The sequence below is a fragment of the Danio rerio genome, chromosome 1 (genome assembly GCF_049306965.1).
Source record: "Danio rerio strain Tuebingen ecotype United States chromosome 1, GRCz12tu, whole genome shotgun sequence".
NCBI classification, from domain to species: Eukaryota; Metazoa; Chordata; class Actinopteri; order Cypriniformes; family Danionidae; genus Danio; species Danio rerio.
In genome coordinates, this window is record NC_133176.1 from 58,320,001 (window position 1) to 58,345,564 (window position 25,564).

At 36.5% G+C, this 25,564-nt stretch overlaps 1 protein-coding gene across 2 annotated transcripts in view; it reads left to right on the plus strand.

Annotated features, from left to right (window-relative positions):
• Window positions 1-24,535, plus strand: part of LOC559196 (uncharacterized) — a 73,418-nt gene extending 48,883 nt beyond the window's left edge. The window contains exons 12-20 of one of the 2 annotated variants that reach the window (XM_068221895.2): window positions 1,246-1,419; window positions 3,467-3,640; window positions 14,278-14,451; window positions 15,321-15,494; window positions 16,439-16,612; window positions 18,877-19,050; window positions 20,119-20,292; window positions 23,350-23,523; window positions 23,648-24,535. In XM_068221895.2, the coding sequence (XP_068077996.1) occupies window positions 1,246-1,419; window positions 3,467-3,640; window positions 14,278-14,451; window positions 15,321-15,494; window positions 16,439-16,612; window positions 18,877-19,050; window positions 20,119-20,292; window positions 23,350-23,523; window positions 23,648-23,660 (1,405 nt within the window). In that variant the 3' untranslated portion in view covers window positions 23,661-24,535. The remainder of the gene's footprint in view (window positions 1-1,245; window positions 1,420-3,466; window positions 3,641-14,277; window positions 14,452-15,320; window positions 15,495-16,438; window positions 16,613-18,876; window positions 19,051-20,118; window positions 20,293-23,349; window positions 23,524-23,647) is intronic. The other variant, XM_073906446.1, reaches the window with a different exon arrangement.
• Window positions 24,536-25,564: the final 1,029 nt, after the last annotated feature.

Here is a 25,564-nt window from a genome sequence, read left to right on the forward strand (position 1 = left end):
AAGTTATCATCAATGATAAAGAGAAAGAATCTCAAAACCTTAAAGCAGGAAAAGATGTTTATTAAATTATATGTTAGTCGAATGACAATAAAATAAAACAAACTAACATACTGTATAGAGAAACTTAGCTGTAACATATGAACTGCTGTGTCACAAACACAGTAAAACTACCGCTGTTAGTGGATGAGGCTACACACCGGTGTGCAGGAGAAGCAGAGTAAAAGATTAGAGTAAAAGAAGCTTGAATAAGATTATAGCAGAGCCTGAATAGAGTAGACAAAGCCTGAATATGAATAAAGTAGATAAAGCCTGAATATGATTAGAGTAGACAAAGCCTGAATATGATTAGAGTAGACAAAGCCTGAATATGAATAAAGTAGATAAAGCCTGAATATGATTAGAGTAGATAAAGCCTGAATATGATTAGAGTAGACAAAGCCTGAATATGATTAGAGTAGACAAAGCCTGAATATGATTAGAGTAGACAAAGCCTGAATATGATTAGAGTAGACAAAGCCTGAATATGATTAGAGTAGACAAAGCCTGAATATGAATAAAGTAGATAAAGCCTGAATATGATTAGAGTAGACAAAGCCTGAATATGATTAGAGTAGATAAAGCCTGAATATGATTAGAGTAGACAAAGCCTGAATATGATTAGAGTAGATAAAGCCTGAATATGATTAGAGTAGATAAAGCCTGAATAAGATTAGAGTAGATAAAGCCTGAATATGAATAAAGTAGACAAAGCCTGAATATGATTAGACTAGATAAAGCCTGAATATGATTAGAGTAGATAAAGCCTAAATATGATTAGAGTAGATGAAGCCTGAAGCACCATTTACAGCTAATGAGATAATGAAGTGATTAATATTCAGCATTAGTGATAAACACCTGCTGTTAACTAAATTAAAAGTTATATTAATGGTCTGTCATCATAATAAACTCATAATTATACGTATAATTGTGTATTGGTTTAAATTTAAGACATAAAATCAAGTTTTAATTGTGACAGGTTGTCCACTAAAAGGTAAGAAAAAGTATTTACTCAGCCGGTTATTTAATTTAATCATTTCTTGCAAACACATCCACACTTCAGTCATGTGCAGCCTTGACTGTCATTTAGATCACAGTGATTATAATAGAAGAAAACTACTTTCAGATTACAGTTTTAACTGTCTAAAGTCTCTGTGTGTGTTGTTGATCTGCTGAACTGAGAGTGAAGAGTGTGTTGTTGTTCTGCAGGTTGTGGTATTGTGGCGTCTCAGATAAAGGTTGTGCTGATTTGGCTTCAGCTCTGAGATCAAACTCCTCAAACCTCAGAGAACTGGATCTGTCATGGAATGAAGTAGGAGATTCAGGAGTGAAGCGGCTCTCTGCTGGACTGAAGGATCCTCACTGTAAACTGGAGAAACTGGTGTAAGATCATACATTAATCTCAGCTGAAACAACATCAAGGGTTTACATGTGTTTATCAGTCTGATTCTCATTGGAGCTCTTGGTGTTTGAGCCATAAAATATTACTGATAATTACAGCGGGGTCTTAAAGTCTAAAATTTACAAATCAAAATTTTAGGTCTTAAATATTTTTGCTCAGGTCTTATTTTTCTGATGTAACGCTGCATTTAATGCTCATTTCAAGTCTTTTTAGTTGTTGTTTGTTTTTCGTGGTGTTGTAGTTCTTTATTTCACTAGTCCTGTTGTAATTTGCGGTATTACGACTACAAATGAGACCAACATGCAACAGCCAATGAAGTTTCTGGTATTGAACTCAGTGCACGTGGTGAATGTGATGTTATCGCAGAGTTTGCGGAGGTTCGCTTTGGGTGTGCGCCACATGATTTCAGCTGCTGGAGCTCCCGAAATATTTTGAGACTCAAGCGAACAGTTCGCGCAGCGCTGCGTTTCATATGAGTTGAATATGAATCATTTTGAATAATTTTTTCTGAAACAGGTACGCCTGTACAGACACCTTAATGATCCATGCGTGATCATCATAGAGATAACCAGATGGACAATAATTCATAGCTAGAAATTGCAGCAGTCGTGAAGAAGGAGGACAGATTTTGTTAAACAGTTTGGAAAAAGCTGAGGGATACGTTTGGTAAATCCAAAACAGGTCATGGCAAAAGTGACCCAGATACACAATTACAGAATATGTTTTCCACCAGTCATAGATTCAACACTGATGTAGATGTTACAGTTTTTATTTTTAAAACAATTTAATAGTTACAAAACTTTGGACCATTACTGCCTTTTTAGCTTATAAGTAGAGGACAGAAACTAGCAGCCAGTAATGTGTGAACTGTTGAGTGTGTAGAGATGCAACGATTAACCAGTTTTAGATTAGATTAGATTCAGCTTTATTGTCTTTACACATGTACAAGTACAAGGCAACGAAATGCAGTTTAGGTCTAACCAGCAGTGCAATAGCAGCAAGTGCAGGATACAGGTATAAGTTATAAAGTGCAGTTATAGAAAAACTATGGTGATATTTACAGATGATGTACTATCAACATTATATACAGGTTGTATTAGCTATGAACAGATTTACAATAGATGAATATATGTACAGGTTGCTGTAAGTAATCAGTTTCACTATTCACTATTAGTTTCACTATTAACTGCACTTTAATTCGTCACGGTTAATTAATCATGAAGGCATTTTAACACAGCATTTCTGCATGGAACAAAACTGCAGTAAATAAACAAAGTTCAGATGACAGGGTGTTTTTGTGACCACAGAAACTGCTTTTAGCTGACGCTCTAGAAAACTTTAACAATAACATTAGTTTCTTTTTTTATTGATCACTTTAATTGATTTTCCACCATTAAATCATCAAGCTTGTGTGTTGTCAGGTTGTCATCTAGTGTATGTGCTGCTGGTTTTAGGCTGTACTCACACTAGACTATCTGAACCATGCCTGGGCACATTTGACCCCCATATCCCAATTAGTTTGACTAGTGTGAGTGCTCCAGACCGCACCTGGACATGGTTCAGGTCAATCGTGTCTAGTGTGAGTGCAGTCTTAGAGTGAAGTGTGTGTGTAAAAGAGTGTTTCAGATTCTCACAGCGGCTCGACTGACACTGAGTGAAGAATCAGTTTCACACTTTGCTTTAATCCTGCAGTGAATCTCAGATGTTTATAGTTTTATTGTGTGTTTTATAGTTGATCAGTCTAATAACTGTGATTGTGTAATAAAAGCTCTCAACTATCTCAGTATAAACTTATTAAAGCTGCACACTTCATATTCTGATCATCAAACACATCCACACACCAGTAAAGCAGATTCCTGATCATGATGTTCAGATCACAGTGATTCATATTCAAATATAATCAAACTAAAGTAAACAAACTCACTGAAACATGAAGCACACACAGATTACAGGTTTAACTGTGTAAAGTCTCTGTGTGTGTTGTTGATCTGCTGAACTGAGAGTGAAGAGTGTGTTGTTGTTCTGCAGGTTGAGGTGTTGTGGCGTCTCAGTTGAAGGTTGTGCTGCTTTGGCTTCAGTTCTGAGATCTAACTCCTCAAACCTCAGAGAACTGGAGCTGTCTGAGAATAAAGTAGGAGATTCAGGAGTGAAGCTGCTCTCTGCTGGACTGAAGGATCCTCAGTGTAAACTGGAGAAACTGTGGTAAGATCATACATTAATCTCAGCTGAAATAACATCAAGGGTTTACATGTGTTTATCAGTCTGATTCTCATTAGAGCTCTTGGTGTTTGAGCCATGAAATATTACTTATAATTAACTATTAATAAAATAAAACACTGCAATAATGCTCTAAAACACTTCAACAATAACATCACATTATCTTATTTTATTTAGTTTATTTTTAACTTTTATTCATCACTTTAATTGATTTTCCTACATTAAATCATCAAGCTTGTGTGTTGTCAGGTTGTCATCTAGTGTATGTGCTGCTGGTTTTAGGCTGTACTCACACTAGACTATCTGAACCATGCCTGGGCACATTTGACCCCCATATCCCAATTAGTTTGACTAGTGTGAGCAGGGCTTAAAGTATTCCGGCACCATGCCGGATCTCCGGCGTGCGGCCGTGAGGGACAATTTTTTTTAGAGCCTGCGCATATGGTTTAATTGAAGGGATGCTCCAAAAAAAAAAAACGATTAACCGTTAACCGAAAGTGTGCTTTGTAACCGATTAATGGTATCAGTTAATCAATTAAAAAAATATACTTTATGTATTTTTAAAGTTTGGCTGCATAAGGGGCATCTGTTTAATGATTTACTAACGGTCGCGAGTGTTTTACTGTTGCGTGCTGTGTGCTCGAGCGGAAAAAGCGTGTTAACTCAGTCGCGTCTTTTTATTCTTCAGTCAAATGAAAGCACTGCAGGGTTTCTGTTGAGGTGTTAGCAGTTTTGGGGTTGACAAGGCGTGGCATACTATGGCATACTTTTAATGATGAAGCAGGAGAGACTTGTGGTCGCTGTTTTAAAGGGTCACGAAACACCAAAACACATTTTTTGAGCTGTTGACAGTCGTATATGTGTCCCACACTGCTAAAAACACTATTAGGACACCTATATTTCACTAAAAAGTGTAAATTGGTTGTTTTTGCGTTATTTCAAGCAAATTCGTTCTTCCTGTTTGAAACTAATTTTTGAAGCTGCGTCACGGTCATGACATAATAGCGTGTATTCCAGCGTGCAGACTGGGCGTCTGTGCCAGAGTGTGTCTTATTACGTCTTACGGTGTGATGCATTAATGCATGAGTAAGGCTTGGTTCAAACCAATCAGCGCGCTCTACTGTGCAACTTCATTAATATTCATTACTGTCACAGTGTTTAGACGACAGAGACGCCACGTTGTATTGGCAAAACAAGCGTGAAGTGTTGCCTTTATAGTTTGCTGCCGTTAAGTTTTGTTTTCATTTTCTCTCTGTGAGAGCTCAGAGTCACGTGTGGATTACAGTGTACGTGACGCGCGTCAACAATAACTTACGTGTCTAAGGAGGATTATTGTTTACCTGAGAGCTGTTCTCATCTGCAAACGCTGAGATCCGGATTCGCTTGTAGTCTTCTCTTCATAAAGACGCGGCTCTAGTTGCTGGTGATTGTCCTGTCTCTACAGATTTGGTAAGTGAGCGACCAGTGCTCTTTGTTTATTCAGTTTGCTCGTATCAAACTAAGTTAACTATTGCACTGAGTCACCGAGTGTAAACACGTTAGCATCACAACCAAACTTTAACCTCGTGTAGGGTTTTTACCGCATTTAGTGACCGGAATAACACACGCGGCTTTCTGACGCTACCTGCCGTGTGCATCTAAGTTTCCGGGAAATGCGGAGGGTTTTTTTCTCTCATTCCCCATGCGGTATCAAACATTGCATGAAAAATACACTCTTAGAGCAGCTCCTCGAATCAAATATCTCGTTTGTCGCGAGGGGCATGAATGAATTCCCTGAATGAAAGAGCCAAACTGCAGTTAAAGTCCAACATTTAATAATTTGGCAAATATTTCGACTACAGATGTCCATGTAGGTTAAACACCATCACTTTCTCCTGTCTGTGTATTTTGACTCTGTAACTCGAGCGTGCCCAAATAGACACTCCCACACCATCCCACTTTAGTTCCTCTGACACTCCCCCTAAACAGAGCTGGACACGCCCACTTTTCTGACTTTTTCCAAAGTAGAGGTGTGAAAACACCCTGCTGAAACGAGGGGGTTACATGGCCCTTTAAGTTTTCCAGCGCTGTATTACTTTACAGATCTTGAATATCACAATAGGCTATTATTAAAATTACATTTAAAACACGACTCGCACACACCAGCTGATTGAGTCGTTTTTTAGTGACATACAAAAGACCACCGCGCTTCTTCTTTTTTCTTGTCACAACTTTTCTGTTATGTAGCCAAGGACTACATAGGCCTACGTGATACAGCAAGTTCAAGTTCAGACATGAGCCTCGTTGGAAAACCCATATCTTGACGAACGAGAAAGGCGAACCAGTAATTTGTATGAAGCTATTCAAATCTCCAGAGCCATCTGGAGCCATCAATATGCGGAGCCAGCTTCGGTCGTGTCATCTTCTGAACGCAAACACCCAGCTAGTCAGCCAGGTATTGCAGAGCCTTTTTCAAAAAATGTCCAAATACAAAAGAGAAAGTGATAAATAGTAGACTGTGACAACAAGAAATGATGCAGCATATTTGGTAATTGAGACCGCGCCGCTCCGCAGTGCAGAGAAAACCAGCCTTCCGAGAAATGCAGGTGGCGGAGCAAGCTCTCTTTGCCACGGTTGCGAAAAAGTACTGCAGTCAAGTCAGCCACTGCGGTCAAGCCAGCCGCCAAGTCAAAATGAAAAGTCATTCTAGCCGTCATTTATTTTGGCGTCGCTCATACACTGCGTATTACGGTAGGGCGCCAAAAGAGCTGAACTGAACACAAATACTGTTGGCATGTTTGTCATGAAACATCTGCGTTTCTCACTGACTGATGATAAAATACTAAATAATAACGAAAAAACAACAAATTAATGCAACTAAATAACCATAAGCTCCAGATGGTTTTATCTGTAATTACAAAATAAAAGCCAAAATCTCATAAACAATACTTTTTTTTCCCCTGTATTCAAAAAGATATATCATAATAACGAATTGATTTCACTAGCTAGTTACACCTTTGATATATTGTAGACACTCCCATGGTATTGACTAAACACTTGTCATGGCCATCTGATGTAAAATTATAAAACAAAAGCTCTTTAAACCTTACACAAAACACGGTTTGCCATGATTAAAAGAAAAAAAAAATTAAAATACTAAACACTTCTTATGGGCATCTGATGTGAAATTATAAAATAAAAACCCTTTAAACCTTACACAAAACACAGTTTCTCCTGATTTAAATAAAATTACTAAAATAAAACTATTAGATATCACAGCCCAGTTTCACATCAGATTGATGACAGACATTACCATGGTGTTAACCAAACACTTCTTGTTGGCATCTGATGTGAAATTATAAAATAAAAGCCTTTTAAACCTTACACAAAACACTGTTTGGCCCTGATAAAAATAAACAAATAAATAAATAAAATTTTTAGATTTATTTTTAAAACTTTTAGATATCACAGCCTAGTTTCACTTTAGATTGATAATATACATTACCATGGTGTCAACTAAACACTTCTTGTGAGCATCTGATTTGAAATTATAAAATAAAAGCCCTTTAAACCTCACACAAAACACTGTTTGTCCTGATTTAAATTAAATTATTAAAATAAAACTATTAGATATCACACCCCAGTTTCACCCCAGATTGATAATAGACATTATCATGGTGTTAACCAAAGACTTCTTGTGGGCATCTGATGTGAAATTATAAAACAAAAGCCTTTTAAACCTTACACAAAATACGGTTTGCCCCGATTAAAAAAATAAATAAATAAATAAAACTATTTGATATCACAGCCCAGTTTCACCTCAGATTAATTGCAGACATTACCACAGTATTAACTAAACACTTCTTATGGGCATGTGATGTGAAATTATAAAATAAGAGCCCTTTAAACCTTACCACTGTTTGGCCCTGATTAAAAAAATATATTAAGATAAAACTATTAGATATCCCTGCCCAGTTTCAACTAAAGTTTCAACTTTAAAATAACAGCCCTTTAAAGGTTCAGGACACCCCGGAGAACTTTTTTTTTATATTAACAGATGTGTGTGTGTTGAGCATCAGTTAAGACAATGTTAGCACCTGTCAGCTTTAATTGTGGGGAAAACTGGATAATTTTGAGCTTTTGTCAGCTAATTTCAGCTTCCGGGTTTAAAATGATTTTTGGGGCGGATCAAAATCGACGACGTAGCGCAAAACTGCAAGTGCAATGATGACGCGTCGGTTTCTCATTATTATTCATAGCGGAGTTTTCTTATCCTAGACACATCACTGTGCTGCTGTGTTTGCCTAAATCCTCCAGATTACCAGCAGGGCTAACGCTTAAAATAGACAGGTCAGGAGACCTGCTGCACTGAGTCTGCTGGATACGGGGATTGAGGGAGAAGTCCTCATTTATAGTGTTTACATGAACACACTTATCTTTATAATGATATAAATTGTGGTTATGTGTTTATGAAATTACGAATAACAAATGTAGCAGGGCACTAAATCACTGTTCATTTCTTTGCATTTTAACTTTGTAAACTATAAACTCATGCATCTCCTTAGGTTTGTCTCATTTTGTGAGCTAACTGACAACAACAGTTGTTCGCTTACGTTCTCCCCTGCTGGCTACGCCCACTCCTGCCCGATGCTCGCGGAGCTCCACGCCCCTTAATCATACATCTTTTGAAAAAATTCTGAAGTAGACTTTAACCGAAAGTGGGGGGTGTCATGGCCCTTTAAACCTTACACAAAACACGGTTTTCCCTGATTTAAAACTGTTATTAAAATCAAACTATGAGATATAATAACCCAATTTTACCTCAGATTTATAGTAGACATTACAACGATATTAACTAAACACAGTTTGCCCTGATTTTAAAAAAAAATTTAGTTAATACCGTGGTAATGTCTACTATCAATCTGAGGTGGAACTGGTCTGTGATATCTAATAGTTTTATTTATTCATTTATTTTTAATCAGGGCAAACCGTGTTTTGTGTAAGGTTTAAAAGGCTTTTATTTTGTACTTCAACATCAGGTGCCCATAAGAAGTATTTAGTTGACACTGTGGTAATGTCTACCATCAATCTGAGATGAAACTGGTCAGTGATATCTAATAATTTTATTTTATTTATTATTTTTTTAAATTAGGGCAATCTGTGTTTTGTGTAAGGTTTAAAGGGCTTTTATTTTATAATTTTATATCAGATGCCTAAAAGATGTGTTTAGTTGACACTGTGGTAATGTCTACTATCAATCTGAGGTGAAACTAGGCTGTGATATTGAACAGTTTTATTTTAATTTTGTTTATTTTTTAAATTAGGGCCAAACAGTCTTTTGTGTAAGATTTAAAGGGATCTTTTTTATAATTTCACATCAGATGCCAATGAGAAGTTTTTAGTTAACACCATGCTAATGTCTACTACCAATCTGAGGCGAAACTAGGCTGCGATATCAAATAGTTTTATTTTAATAATATGTTTAATTCAGGGAAACCGTGTATTGTGTAATGTTTAAAGGGCTCTTATTTTATAATTTCACATCAGATGCCCATAAGAAGTGTTTAGTTAATACTGTGGTAATGTCTATTATCAATTTGAGGTGAAACTGGGCTGTGATATCTAATAGTTTTATTTTAATATATATTTTTAATCAAGCAAAAACAGTGTTATGTGCAAGGTTTAAAGGGCTTTTATTTTATAATTGGACATCAGATGCCCATTACAGTTTTTGGTTAAAAACCATGATAATGTCTACTATCAATCTGAGGTGAACCTGGGCTGTGATACTTAATAGTTTTATTTTCATTTTATTTTTTAAATCAAGGCGAAAACCATGTTTTGTGCAAGGGTTAAAGGGCTCTTATTTTATAATTTCACATCAGATGCCCATAAAAAGTGTTTAATTAACACCATGATAATGTCTATAATCAATCTGAGGTGAAACTGGGTTGTGATGTCTAATAGTCTTATTTTAATATATATATTTTAAATCAGGGCCAAATAGTGTTTTATGTAAGGTGTAAAGGGCTCTTTTTTAGAATATTCCATGAGAAGTGTTTGGTTAATGCCATGGTAATGTCTACTATCAATCTGAGGTGAAACTAGGGTGTGATATCTAATAGTTTTATTTTAATTTTTTTTTTTTAAATTAGGGCAAAATTGTGTTTTGAGTAAGGTTTAAAGAGCTTTTATTTTATATTTTCACATCAGATGCCCATAAGAAGTGTTTAGTTGACACTGTGGTAATGTCTATTATCAATCTGAGGCGAAACTGGTGTGTAATATCTAATAGTTTTATTTAAATTATTTTTTTAATCAGGGCAAAAAGTGTTTTGTTTAAGGGACTCTTATTTTATCATTTTACATCAGATTCCCATGAGAAGTGTTTAGTTAATATCGTGGTAATGTCTACTATCAATCTGAGACGAAACTAGATTGTGATATCTAATAGTTTTATTTAATTTTATTTTTTTAAATCAGGGCCAAACAGTGGTAAGGTTTAAAGAGCTCTTATTTTACAATTTCACATCAGATTCTCATGAGAAGTGTTTAGTTTATATTGTGGTAATGTCTATTATCAATCTGAGGTGAAACTGAGCTGTGATATCGAACAGTTTTATTTAAAATTTTTTTTTTAATCAGGGCAAACTGTGTTTTGTGTAAGGTTTAAAGGGCTTTTATTTCATAAGTTCACATCAGATGCCCATAAGTGTTTAGTTAATACCTTGGCAATGTCTACTATCAATCTGAGGTGAAACAGGGCTGTGATATCAAATAATTTTATTTTAATATTTATTTTTAATCAGGAAAAAACGTGTTTTGTGTAAGGTTTAAAGGGCTTTTATTTTATAATTGCACATCAGATGCTCACAAGAAGTGTTTAGTTGACACAGTGGTAATGTCTATTATCAATCGGAAGTGAAACTAGGCTGTGATATCTAATAGTTTCATTTTATTTATTCATTCATTTATTTTTATCAGGGCCTAACAGTGTTTTGTGTAAGGTTTAAAAGGCTTTTATTTTATAATGTCACATCAGATCCCAACAAGAAGTGTTTGGTTAACACTGTGGTAATGTCTGTCATCAATCTGATGTGAAACTGGTCTGTGATATCTAATAGTTTAATTTTAATAATTTTATTTATATCAGAACAAACTGTGTTTTGTGTAAGGTTTAAAGGGCTTTTATTTTATAATTTCACATCAGATGCCCATAAGAAGTGTTTAGTTAACACAATGGTAATGTAAGGCTTGAAGCTTACGCTGCTATTCTGAACCAATAGTCGGAAACAGAAAGCAGTTGAAGAATGGCATGTTTAAATCCATTATTTATCTGACTCCATTGTAATTAATCTGACTCCATTATAGTTGTTATCATCATTGATAAAGAGAAAGAATCTCTACGTCTTAAAGCAGGCAAAGTTGTTTATTAAGTTACATGATCAAATATACAGACATTAGAATGAAACAAACTAAGTTACTGTATAAAGAAATTAGCTGTAACATATGCACTGCTGAGCAACAAAGACAGTAGCTGCGTCCCAAATCACGTACTTGTGCACTATTCTACGCCATTTTGTAGTATAAACAGTGTAAGTAGTGTGTTCACACTGAAAACTCTAAAAACATTAAGTGCACTTTAATCACCCGGATGCTGCCCTCATTCAGCCGGTATAATGAAGTGTGTAATGATGGACACTTCACGCACTCAACGACCGCAGGTTTGCTTACGTAGCGGAAGGGGCGGAGCTATCGGACGCACATGTTGAATAACTTTATTTATTTTGGATGGTGAAAGCAAAATTCTCCTACGAGAGTGATTATAGCGCCTCCTGATGGTGAATGCGGCAATACTCACGGCAGGTATTTGATCATTCGGTCGTTAATTTCACTGATTTGGCGACCGTCAAACGTCATCAGGGAAACGGTTTGAATTTCCGCTTAGTAAAAAACATTAGTGTGCCATTTGGGACGCCACTACATACATATACTTTCCTGTTGAGTGTGTAAGTGCAAAAGTACATAGTGCATGAGTGCATAGTGTATAGTGTGCCATTTGGGACGCAGCTAATGAAACTGCCTTTGTTAGCATATGAGGCTACGCACTGGTGTGCGGGAGATGAAGAGTAAAAGCCATTCTCCCCGATCAAAAGTTACCTTTCCTTATTATACCCTGAGCAAGCATTGTCAAACATGAGTGAAAACCAACCCCCAAAACCAGCTGAACATGAGAGCAAAGTTGAAGAGATGAAGTGGGGGAGAAGTACATTAACATACTCTCCTCAGGCCATGACCCAACAATAGTTAATATAGTGTAGATTGAAACACAATTAATCGATGTCTCTGTTGATTTCATCACTACAACACTGAAGTCATAAACTGTCAAATGACACCAAACATGACAAAGTTATCTGAAAAAAAGAACACAAGCTGATGAATTGTGTATGGTGAAGAGCACATGGTTACTGTAAGCAAATGGCAGAGATGTGTATCGGAGCTGTGAGGAACTCTGCCTCACCAGGAGGACCCATCCCATGCTTGGAATGTCTCAGTAGTCCTTCATTAGCATAGAAGGAAATATATATCATATTTTCCCAGCTTACAGTAATGTCTATTATCAATCTGAGGTGAAACTGGGCTATGATATCAAATAGTTTTATTTTATTTATTAATTTTTTTTTAATCAGGGCAAACCATGTTTTGTGTAAGGTTTAAAAGGCTCTTATTTTATAATTTTACATCAGATGGCCATGACAAGTGTTTAGTCAATACCATGGTATTGTGTACTATGAATTTGGGGTAAAATTGGAGTGTGATATCTAATAATTTTATTTAATATATATATATATATATATATATATATATATATATATATATATATATATATATATATATATATATATATATTATATATTATAATTTTACTTCAGATGGCCACGAAAAAGGTTTAGTTGACACTATGGGAGTGTCTACAGTAAATCAAAGGTGTAACTGGCTAGTGAAATCAAATCAACCTTTTCATCCTCCAGACTCCTGACATGTGGAGTTCTGCAAGGGCCTATTTTTGGACCTTTATTATTTTCTTTATATATTTTACCTTCAGGGTCTATTTTTTGTAAATATGGGGTGGCTTTTCATTCTTATGCTGACGACACTCAGATTTATGTCCATCTCAAAAGTAATGATAAAAATGGTCTTGACTCCTTTATGAGATGTCTAATCGAGGTTAAGACCTGGCTGCCGTCAATTATTTTACATTTCAATGAAGAAAAAACTGAGCTGATCTGGTTTGGCGATCCTAACCCTCTGCATTTATTAGGGGTTAGTGAGTTATCAGTTTATCACAAACCTGTTGTTAGAAACCTTGGGGTTTCAGCTTGATAGTGATCTGAAATTTAACAAACAGGTAAACTGAGTTGTTAAATCCAGTTTTTTCTATCTACGACTTGTGGCGAATGTGAAGTCGTTTCTCTTTTAATGACCTTGAGATGGTGATCCATGCTTTTATTTTGGAAAGATTTGACAATTGCAATTCTCTATATGTGGGTATTAGTCAAAATCCCCTGAATAGATTGCAATTACTCCAAAATGCGTCTGTGAGACTTCTGACAGGGACTCGCAAGTATGAGCACGTATCTCCAGTTGTCTCCTCTCTGGGCTGCTGCCTGTTAGGTCACGGATTGATTTTAAATGATTGTTACGACCACAGTCACAACATTAAATGAGGGAAAAAACACAAGTGGATCAGTCTAGGGGTTTTATTAATTAAACAATCTAATATAAATAAAGTGTGGGGAGGAAACACAATATACACAGGCTGAGAACAAAGGAGCACAACTCTGGACGGCCGCTCAAATCCCCGTCTCTGAATCACTGCAGCACGAGCTCTTAAATTGCCGACGGTGAATTGTCTGCAGGTGCGGAGGAAATCAACTCTAAATGAAAACACAAGCAGCAACAAAACACAAGAGGGCGACAAAGTAACAAATAAATAAATAATAAATAGATGGACATGTAACAATGATTAATTTTTGTTTTTAAATCCTTAAATGATCTGGCTTCACCTTATCAGACCTCCTACATGTGTATAATCCTGGTAGGACACTAAGGTCTTCTGATCAGTTTATTCTTTCTGTACCAAGGTCCCGGTGTAAGTGAAGTGGGGATAGGGCTTTTGCTGTTATCACACCAAAACTCTGGAACCGGCTTCCACCCCACATCAGACACGCTCCAACTCCATCTGTTTTTAAAACGCTTCTGAAACTCCATCTTTCTTTTTTATCATTTGAGCCTTTTTAATGTTGAGGGCTTCACCTTATGTTTTAATTGGTATTTATGTAAATAAACTAACTAACTAACTAACTAATTGTGTAATAATAGCTCTCAACTATCTCAGTATAAACTTATTTAAGCTGCACACTTCATATTCTGATCATCAAACACATCCACACACCAGTAAAGCAGATTCCTGATCATGATGTTCAGATCACAGTGATTCATATTCAAATATAATCAAACTAAAGTAAACAAACTCACTGAAACATGAAGCACACACAGATTACAGGTTTAACTGTGTAAAGTCTCTGTGTGTGTTGTTGATCTGCTGAACTGAGAGTGAAGAGTGTGTTGTTGTTCTGCAGGTTGTGGAATTGTGGCGTCTCAGATAAAGGTTGTGCTGCTTTGGCTTCAGTTCTGAGATCAAACTCCTCAAACCTCAGAGAACTGGAGCTGTCTGAGAATAATGTAGGAGATTCAGGAGTGAAGCTGCTCTCTGCTGGACTGAGGGATCCTCACTGTAAACTGGAGAAACTGTGGTAAGATCATACATTAATCTCAGCTGAAACAACATCAAGGGTTTACATGTGTTTATCAATCTGATTCTCATTAGAGCTCTTGGTGTTTAAGCCATAAAATATTACTTATAATTAACTATTAATAAAATAAAACACTGTAATAATGCTCCAGAACTCTTCAACAGTAACATCACATTATCTTATTTCATTTTATTTATTTGTCCTTATTATTGATCACTTTAATAGATTTTCCTTCATTAAATCTTCACGTTTTTTTGTTGTCAGGTTGTCATCTAGTGTATGTGCTGCTGGTTTTAGGCTGTACTCACACTAGACTATCTGAACCATGCCTGGGCACATTTGACCCCCATATCCCAATTATTTTGACTAGTGTGAGTGCTCCAGACTGCACCTGGACATGGTTCAAGGCAATCGTGTCTAGTGTGAGTGCAGTCTTAGAGTGAAGTGTGTGTGTAAAAGAGTGTTTCAGATTCTCACAGCGGCTCGACTGACACTGAGTGAAGAATCAGTTTCACACTTTGCTTTAATCCTGCAGTGAATCTCAGATGTTTATAGTTTTATTGTGTTTTATAGTTGATCAGTCTAATAACTGTGATTGTGTAATAAAAGCTCTCAACTATCTCAGTATAAACTTATTTAAGCTGCACACTTCATATTCTGATCATCAAACACATCCACACACCAGTAAAGCAGATTCCTGATCATGATGTTCAGATCACAGTGATTCATATTCAAATATAATCAAACTAAAGTAAACAAACTCACTGAAACATGAAGCACACACAGATTACAGGTTTAACTGTGTAAAGTCTCTGTGTGTGTTGTTGATCTGCTGAACTGAGAGTGAAGAGTGTGTTGTTGTTCTGCAGGTTGGGTTATTGTGGCGTCTCAGATAAAGGTTGTGCTGCTTTGGCTTCAGCTCTGAGATCAAACTCCTCAAACCTCAGAGAACTGGAGCTGTCTGAGAATAAAGTAGGAGATTCAGGAGTGAAGCGGCTCTCTGCTGGACTGAAGGATCCTCACTGTAAACTGGAGAAACTGAGGTAAGATCATACATTAATCTCAGTTATTGTCATTTACAGTATTTTAGGGATTTTCATCATCATCATGTTATTAAGATCTTCATCATTTACATTAGAGAAATATTTTTCTACTGAAGATGATTTCTCTTCAATTATCTGCACTCATGCTGTACCAGTTTACATAATTACATAAAGATCCAGAAAAATCATTTGTGTAGAGTAAAGGGAAATGATCTTTAAAGCTGAAGTTTTAGAAACATTTAGACAAAACACTAATAATAAAGCCAACATGAGGAATCCCTGAAGCAGAAGCAAATGTTTGAGCAAAACACATTCATATTAGAATAATAATGTCATATATCAGCCTTTAGTCAGCATAAATCTTCATTTCCCTCAGTTATTGATGAAAGCATTGAAAGCTCCATGTGTTCAGCTCAACACAACATTATGAAGATGATTTCTCCTTCTGTATTGATGTTGATGAAGCTGAAAGACTCTTCTAGAGGTGTTCATCTGCATCTGATTGTTCTGATCATGTTCTAGATCTGGATTATAGTTCAGTGTTTTACTACACACATCCAGCACATTTCTGCTGTTCTGCTGGTTTATTATATTTGATATTTGTGTTGTTGTGGATTATAATTATTGATGTGCTGTTATGATGAGAGTGTGTAAATATAATGTAAATCAGCAGAATGGCCTGTGAGCATCAATAGTTTTGGCGTCTGTTGTGTCTAAGTTTGTAAATGGTGCCGTTTGAAAGTATTGATGAAAGCATTTAGTGCTGAAACAAAGATCCTCTCAGTCGCTCACACTGACTGCTGTTGTGCTCATTATCTGAAGAGTCCTGAGAGAGTGACCCAAGAGTGAAAGTGACAAAGAGATTGTAAAACTTTAACCTAAAGTCTCTGTGTGTGTTGTTGATCTGCTGAACTGAGAGTGAAGAGTGTGTTGTTGTTCTGCAGGTTGAGGGATTGTGGCGTCTCAGTTGAAGGTTGTGCTGATTTGGCTTCAGCTTTGAGATCAAACTCCTCAAACCTCAGAGAACTGAATCTGTCTAAGAATAAAGTAGGAGATTCAGGAGTGAAGCTGCTCTCTGCTGGACTGAAGGATCCTCACTGTAAACTGGAGAAACTGCTGTAAGATCATACATTAATCTCAGTTAAAAATAACATCAAGGGTTGACAAGTGCATCAGGAAAGTATTCATAGCGCTTCACTTTTTCCACATTTATTATGTTACAGCCTTATTCCAAAATGGATTAAATTTATTGATTTTTATGACAATCTATAATGACAATGTTTAAAAGAGTTTTTGAAATTGTTGCAAATTTATTTTAAATTAAACCTGAGAAATCACATGTACATCAGTATTCACAGCCTTTGCTGTGAAGCTCTAAATTGAGCACAGCTTCTGTTTCCACTGATCATTCTTGAGATGTTTCAGCAGCTTAATTGGAGTTCACCTTTGGTCAATTCAGTTGATTGGACATTATTTGAAAAGGCATACACCTGTCTATATAAGGTCCCAGGGTTGACAGTGCATGTCAAAGCACAAACCAAGCATGAAGACAAAGGAACTGTCTGCAGACGACCAAGACAAGATTGTCTCGAGGCACAAGGCTGGGGAAGGTTACAGAAACATTTCTGCTGCTTTGAAAGTTCCAGTGAGCACAGCGGCCTCCATCATCCATAAGTGGAAGATGTTTAACCACCAGGACTCTTCCTAGAGCTTACCAGCCATGATTGGGGGAGAAGGACCTTAGTCAGGGAGGTGATCAATAACCTGATGGTCACTCTGTCTGAGCTCCAGCGTTCTTCTGTGGAGAGAGGAGAACCTTACAGAAGAACAACCATCTGTGCAGCAATCCACCAATCAGGCCTGTATGGTAGAGTGACCTGTATGGATTAGTTACAGTTTTACCCCAAAGTATGAGCATTCTGTCAGATGAAGAAGATTTAGAGATTCAAATAAATAAATCAAGTTTACTGAAGATTGTTTGCAGTTTCATCAGCAGAAACCAGCTTCAACACTCGCAATGAGTTCCTAGGAAGCTCTGCTTACAATTACAAATAATTAACAATTATACTCTCACATAACATCATTAACTGTGTCATACATATACTGTAGGTGTTTAACCTGATTGGTTACACAGATAGACTAGGAAAATGCTGTTGAACATCTATGGAGAGATCTGAAAATGGTTGTACACCGTCGCTTTCCATCCAACCTGACACACCCTGAGAGATCTGCAAAGAGGAATGGGCAAAAATTCCCAAAGACAGGTTTGCCAAGCTTGTGGCATCATATTCATAAAGACTTGAGGCTGTATTCGCTGCCAAAGGTGCATCAACAAAGTATTGAGCAAAGGCTGTGAATACTGATATATGTGTGATTTTTCAGGTTTTATTTTTAATAAATTTGCAACAATTTCAAAAACTCTTCACATTGTCATTATGGGGTATTGTGTGTAGAATGTTGAGGAAATAAATGAATTTAATCCATTTTGGAATAAGACTGCAGCATAAACAAATATGGAAAAACTGATGCGCTATGAATACTTTCTGAATGCACTGTACATGTATTTATCATTCTGATTCTCATTAGAGCTCTTTGTGATTGAGCCATGAAATATTACTGATAATAAACTATTAATACAATAAAACACTGCTGTATTGCTCCAGAACTCTTCAACAACATCACATTTTCTTATTTTATTGTATTTATTTAAATTTTTATTGGTCACTTTAATAATTGATTTTCCGCTATTAAATCATCAAGCTTGTGTGTTGTCAGGTTGTCATCTAGTGTATGTGCTGCTGGTTTTAGGCTGTACTCACACTAGACTATCTGAACCATGCCTGGGCACATTTGACCCCCATATCCCAATTAGTTTGACTAGTGTGAGTGCTCCAGACCGCACCTGGACATGGTTCAAGGCAATCGTGTCTAGTGTGAGTGCAGTCTTAGAGTGAAGTGTGTGTGTAAAAGAGTGTTTCAGATTCTCACAGCGGCTCGACTGACACTGAGTGAAGAATCAGTTTCACACTTTGCTTTAATCCTGCAGTGAATCTCAGATGTTTATAGTTTTATTGTGTGTTTTATAGTTGATCAGTCTAATAACTGTGATTGTGTAATAAAAGCTCTCAACTATCTCAGTATAAACTTATTTAAGCTGCACACTTCATATTCTGATCATCAAACACATCCACACACCAGTAAAGCAGATTCCTGATCATGATGTTCAGATCACAGTGATTCATATTCAAATATAATCAAACTAAAGTAAACAAACTCACTGAAACATGAAGCTCACACAGATTACAGGTTTAACTGTGTGAAGTCTCTGTGTGTGTTGTTGATCTGCTGAACTGAGAGTGAAGAGTGTGTTGTTGTTCTGCAGGTTGAGGTATTGTGGCGTCTCAGATGAAGGTTGTGCTGATTTGGCTTCAGTTCTGAGATCAAACTCCTCAAACCTCAGAGAACTGGATCTGTCTTATAATATTGTAGGAGATTCAGGAGTGAAGCTGCTCTCTGCTGGACTGAAGGATCCTCACTGTAAACTGGAGAAACTGAGGTAAGATCATACATTAATCTCAGCTGAAACAACATCAAGGGTTTACATGTGTTTATCAGTCTGATTCTCATTAGAGCTCTTGGTGTTTAAGCCATAAAATATTACTGATAATGAACTATTAATAAAATAAAACACTGTAATAATACTCTAAAACACTTCAACAGCAACATCACATTTTCATATTTTATTGTATTTATTTAATTTTTTATTAATTACTTTAACTGATTTTCCTACATTCAATCATTAAGCTTGTGTTTTTTCAGGTTGCCATCTAGTGTATGTGCTGCTGGTTTTAGGCTGTACTCACACTAGACCAGGGGTGTCAAACTCAATTCCTGGAGGGCCAAAGCCCTGCACAGTTTAGTTCCAACCCTGCTCCAACACACTTACCTGTAGGTTTCAAACAAGCCTGAAGGACTCAATTACTTTGATCAGGTGTGTTTAATTAGGGTTGGAACTAAACTGTGCAGAGCTGCGGCCCTTTTGGAACTGAGTTTGACACCTGTGCGCTAGACTATCTGAACCATGCCTGGGCACATTTGACCCCCATATCCCAATTAGTTTGACTAGTGTGAGTGCTCCAGACCGCACCTGGACATGGTTCAAGGCAATCGTGTCTAGTGTGAGTGCAGTCTTAGAGTGAAGTGTGTGTGTAAAAGAGTGTTTCAGATTCTCACAGCGGCTCGACTGACACTGAGTGAAGAATCAGTTTCACACTTTGCTTTAATCCTGCAGTGAATCTCAGATGTTTATAGTTTTATTGTGTGTTTTATAGTTGATCAGTCTAATAACTGTGATTGTGTATTAAAAGCTCTCAACTATCTCAGTATAAACTTATTTAAGCTGCACACTTCATATTCTGATCATCAAACACATCCACACACCAGTAAAGCAGATTCCTGATCATGTTCAGATCACAGTGATTCATATTCAAATATAATCAAACTAAAGTAAACAAACTCACTGAAACATGAAGCACACACAGATTACAGGTTTAACTGTGTAAAGTCTCTGTGTGTGTTGTTGATCTGCTGAACTGAGAGTGAAGAGTGTGTTGTTGTTCTGCAGGTTGAGGGATTGTGGCGTCTCAGATGAAGGTTGTGCTGCTTTGGCTTCAGTTCTGAGTTCAAACTCCTCAAACCTCAGAGAACTGAATCTGTCTGATAATAAAGTAGGAGATTCAGGAGTGAAGCTGCTCTCTGCTGGACTGAAGGATCCTCACTGTAAACTGGAGAAACTGGCGTAAGATCATACATTAATCTCAGTTATTGTCATTTACAGTATTTTAGGGATTTTCATCATCATCATGTTATTAAGATCTTCATCATTTACATTAGATAAATATTTTTCTACTGAAGATGATTTTCTCTTCAATTATCTGCACTCATGCTGTACCAGTTTACATAATTACATAAAGATTCAGAAAAATCATTTGTGTAGAGTAAAGGGAAATGATCTTTAAAGCTGAAGTTTTAGAAACATTTAGACAAAACACTAATAATAAAGCCAACATGAGGAATCCCTGAAGCAGAAGCAAATGTTTGAGTAAAACACATTCATATTAGAATAATAATGTCATATATCAGCCTTTAGTCAGCAGAAATCTTCATTTCCCTCAGTTATTGATGAAAGCATTGAAAGCTCCATGTGTTCAGCTCAACACAACATTATGAAGATGATTTCTCCTTCTGTATTGATGTTGATGAAGCTGAAAGACTCTTCTAGAGGTGTTCATCTGCATCTGATTGTTCTGATCATGTTCTAGATCTGGATTATAGTTCAGTGTTTTACTACACACATCCAGCACATTTCTGCTGTTCTGCTCGCTTTATTGTATTTAATATTTGTGTTATTATGGATTATAATTATTAATGGGCTTTTTTTGAAAAGAGTATTGTTACAGTGAATTGCTGATTTTGCTGTCCCCATTAGGTAGGGGTGTAACGATATTAAAACCGAACTGAAATATCGCGATACACCAACCACGATACGTATCGTGAAACTCTCGTGGCGTACCGCGGTACTCTCACGCCCCCTGCTGCCCATTGTTGAGGTTGACGTCACTTGTCTCTAACTAATTGAACCAATTTAAACACATCTTTAATATCATATTTGATTAAATTGTTTTAGTAATGATGAGAATTTGTTCTAAATATTATATTCTAAAGTTAGTATTTTAGTGCATGTTATGTCATGTGACTTGAGTAAGCATCACGCTCGTTACTACTGGACGCAGGATGGCTGCTCCACATAGTACTGAGATCGCAGATCCCCCAGACACATTTAAGTCATCTGTGTTGAAACATTTTGGTTTTCCAGTGAAGTACAGGAATAGAATTCGTGTAGACAAAGCGCCTGCCTGTCTGTCTCAACTGTTTCACGAAACTTACTTCACGAAACTTACTTGTAAGGAAAAACATTTAAGAAGTGTGGTAATTTCACAATGTGAGGGTGTAAGCAACAGAACTGCCAACAAAAGTGATTTATTGCACAAAAGTTAAACCAGAATAATGCCCAAATATACAAAAAAAGAAAAATATTTACACTAATAAAAATAATATAATAAAGTAACAAATTCAAACAAAAGTATCAAACAAAAATTTGTTAAACTCGAGCAAGGGGGTGATAGTGAAGACAAACAAAAGAAACAAATATAATACAATTCTAACTCACAAATAACCCCTCTTACCTCGCTAAAACTGATGAAAAGAAAAAAAAGGTCTTCAGCGCCGTGCGCCGCATTCTTCCCTATACTGAATAAAATAAACAAAGATGATCTTCACCTCTTACCTGATGTCTTTAACAATACATTTTCTACGTGTTTGCAAAATGGAAATCGTATGACATTTTCCCTATCCACCTTACACTAAGACTGAACTTGAGGAGAAACAGCTATATTGTCGGGAAGGAGCGGATAATATACAAATCAATTGAAATAAAAATGTACAAACCTCACAAAATTTCTTAAAGTGGGCAAAAGTAATGCAAAATAATTTTACCCAAACGAAAGTTAAGCAAAAACAACGAAAATCATAATCATGTCAGAAAAATACACGAAAAACGAGATCAAAGGAAAAAGCGCTCTCTCTCCCGCTCTTCCTGACAAGCTTTTTACATTCCCGCGCTGCGTCGCCAAATGATGATAGATCGGTCTCCTGACCAATCAGCTGTCAAAAAGGCGGGCCTACAGAAATGACAGGCATCAGCTGTCATAAAGGCGGACCTACATAAATGACCGGCATAGAGGGAGCGGGAGGGAGAGAGTGAGAGATCGGGAGGCAAACGACATACAGCCGGCTACAACCCTAACATTAGTTTCAGACACAACTGCAATGTATTTTACTGGTGAATATGTCATGTAAAAACACTTTACAAACACATTATATGTATATTTTTTCATTAATTTAAACGGAAACCTATCTATCTAAATGAAACCATATAATCAAAAATGAGCGTCTGTGTCTGCACAGCGATCAAGTCTCTCATCGGAGAATGTGGAAATTATGGTGTTTTTGAAGAAGATCTTTCACTAGTCTACACTGCAGTTATTTATTTCATTTTAGTTTAGTTTACTTAGTTAAGATGGCTGCACTAAAGAGAATTTTTTTTTTTTCTGACTAGTCTATATTGGAGGTATTTATTTAATTCTAGTTGTTTACTCGGGTATCCTGACTGTACTAAAAATGTGATGACAAAGTTAATAAAGAAAAAGTTAAGATGTTCTTGTTATTAAGTGAATTGTCCCTTAGCATTGCTTAACATGACATCAACCCTAACCCCACAGCAAACAGAAACCGAACCGTACCGAACCGAACCGTGGCTCCAAAACCGTGAACCGAACCGTGCCTTTTGTGTATCGTTACACCCTTACCATTAGGTAATGTTTTTAGACGCTGGACACTTGCTTGAATTTTGATCCTTTTTTATTCTTACTTCCAAAACATAAACTTACAACGTTTTCTCAATGTCAAAGTCTCTACACACTGACATTCTTCTTGCTGAGAAGGTTCAGCTGATATTGACTCTCCTACAGTGCAGTGACTAGTATGCCCGAACGGTGGCAGCACAACAGCGTTTTACAGTCATTGGTTTAAAAGTATTAATGAAAGCATTTAGTGCCGAAACAAAGATCCTCTCAGTCGCACACACTGACTGCTGTTGTGCTCATTATCTGAAGAGTCCTGAGAGAGTGACCCATTGACAAACAGGACAGAGGGATTGTACAACTTTAACTTAAAGACTCTGTGTGTGTTGTTGATCTGCTGAACTGAGAGTGAAGAGTGTGTTGTTGTTCTGCAGGTTGATGAAGTGTGGTGTCTCAGGTGAAGGTTGTGCTGCTTTGGCTTCAGCTTTGAGATCAAACTCCCCAAACCTCAGAGAACTGAATCTGAAATGGAATAAACTGGGAAGTTCAGGAGTGAAGCTGCTCTCTGGTTTAAGAGATGATCCACATTGTAAACTGGAGACACTGCAGTAAGTAGTAATGATTCATCATCATAGATCAAATAATAATGTCAGTTGATCAGTCAGCTGTACAGATGTGTCTGCAGTGACGCTTCATAACGTGTGTGTTTCTGTGTGTTTTTTTCATTATCAGCAGGTATAAATGATGTTGAATGTGGAGTCTCTACAGACACATTAAACTGTACAGAAGTGAAGTGTCAGTGATCGTGCTGCTGGAGTTTATAAAGACTCTGCTGGACGACTAAACATCATCATCAGTGACTGAAACACTCCATCATTAATGTGCATCAGAGAAGAGGAAGAAATGCTGCAGGAACTGCTTTATTCATATCTGCTCACAGAGAAACTCAATGCTGCAGAATTAAAACACAAATAAGCGGATGCTCTTTCTGTTTCCTCCACCTGTGATGGAGCACGTCATGAAGAGAGAAAACCACGAGAAAACAGAGAAACTTTCTGTCTCTTCACACATGTGAGATGATTCTGGACAGTGTCGAGTGATTCAGCTTTCCTTCAGTCTGACTAGAGATAAACAGCGGCATATTGAAGAGTGACATGATCCAGTTCAGGAGATAATTACTCAAGATTAAATCATTTATTCATAATTACATCAGTCACCATGTCACATTCACACATGTAAATATCTCACTAGTCAGGCTGATTTACAGTTTCTACTATTTGTTACTTTTTATATTGTAAATTGATGCACAGGAAAGTGACAGTATCACTATATTAAAGGTGTTTTGGTTTATAATATGACACAGTAGCAGTTTGTTTATTATCTGTATGTATTGTTTTTAATACATTTCCTCATATCCGTTTTCAGTTTTATTATAATGTGCACTGTGTTATAAACTACAATATTACATCTATGCATTATATTGTTTAAACAAAGCAGATTTTATATTTTTATCTTTATATAACACACTCTCTGGTCTTTATATTTCAGTATTTTTGTTATGATTGTCTTCATGAAAGTGTCTCAACAGCAAATGATTTTAATAAAAGTGTGAATAAATCATATCGACTTGATTTACTGTGTCAGCTCACATTACCAGTGTTGTGGAGAACAATTAATCAGTGCAAGACAAAATCAATCATTTATTCTCTGTGTAAATTAGACTAATCGAATATTAATAATAAACCTAAACAGAGTTTTCACATGATTATATTTATTAAATATCTTACTAGAAATCTCACGCTTTAACTACAGATTAAATCACAGAATACAGCATTATGATATGAAAGAGTCTCAGTGACTAAAACAATCATCATCTTTCATTAGTTTAGTTTAGTTAGCGGAGAAAAATAAGATATTAATAAAGCCGAGATTAAGTCAACACCAGACAATATTCATAATAATGTGAATAATACATTTCATCTCTTAGTTATTGGTGTGATCTGCACTTTGTTTTCTCTGATACTCCATCATTGTTCTGCATCAACACATGTCGTCTGTGAATTAATGAATTATTATATTTCTCATCTTTATTCTAATGATTGACTTGTTATTGACTCTGTAGCAGCAGAAGAATCATTGTGAGGATTAAAGGTGTCATTGAGTTTCTTCATCCTCGTGTAAACAGAATTATATTTCAGTAGAATTTATTAATTTATTAATTTATTCCTCTTTTACTCTCATAGTGAAGATCTGATGTTTTCTCATTATTATTCTACAAGCTGTCGTCATCAGTTTATTTACATCAAGCATTTATAAAATCAGTTTAACACCAGATGCATTTTTCCAGCTCTCTTGCGTTGAAGGAGACGTTATTTTGTGCTGACAGCAGTTTTTATGAGCAGATTAATAAGTATAACTATTAATTATTTATGAGACTCGCTGGCTCAGTGGTTAACACTGTCACTTACAGCAGGAAGGTCACTGGTTCGAGCCTCGGCTGGGTCAGTTGGCATTTCTGTGTGGAGTTTGCATGTTCTCTCTGTGTTGGCGTGGGTTTGAGTGTAAGAGTGTTTCCCATTACTGGGTTGTAACTGGAAGGGCATCAACTGTGTAAAACATATGCTGGATAAGTTGGTGGTTCATTCCGCT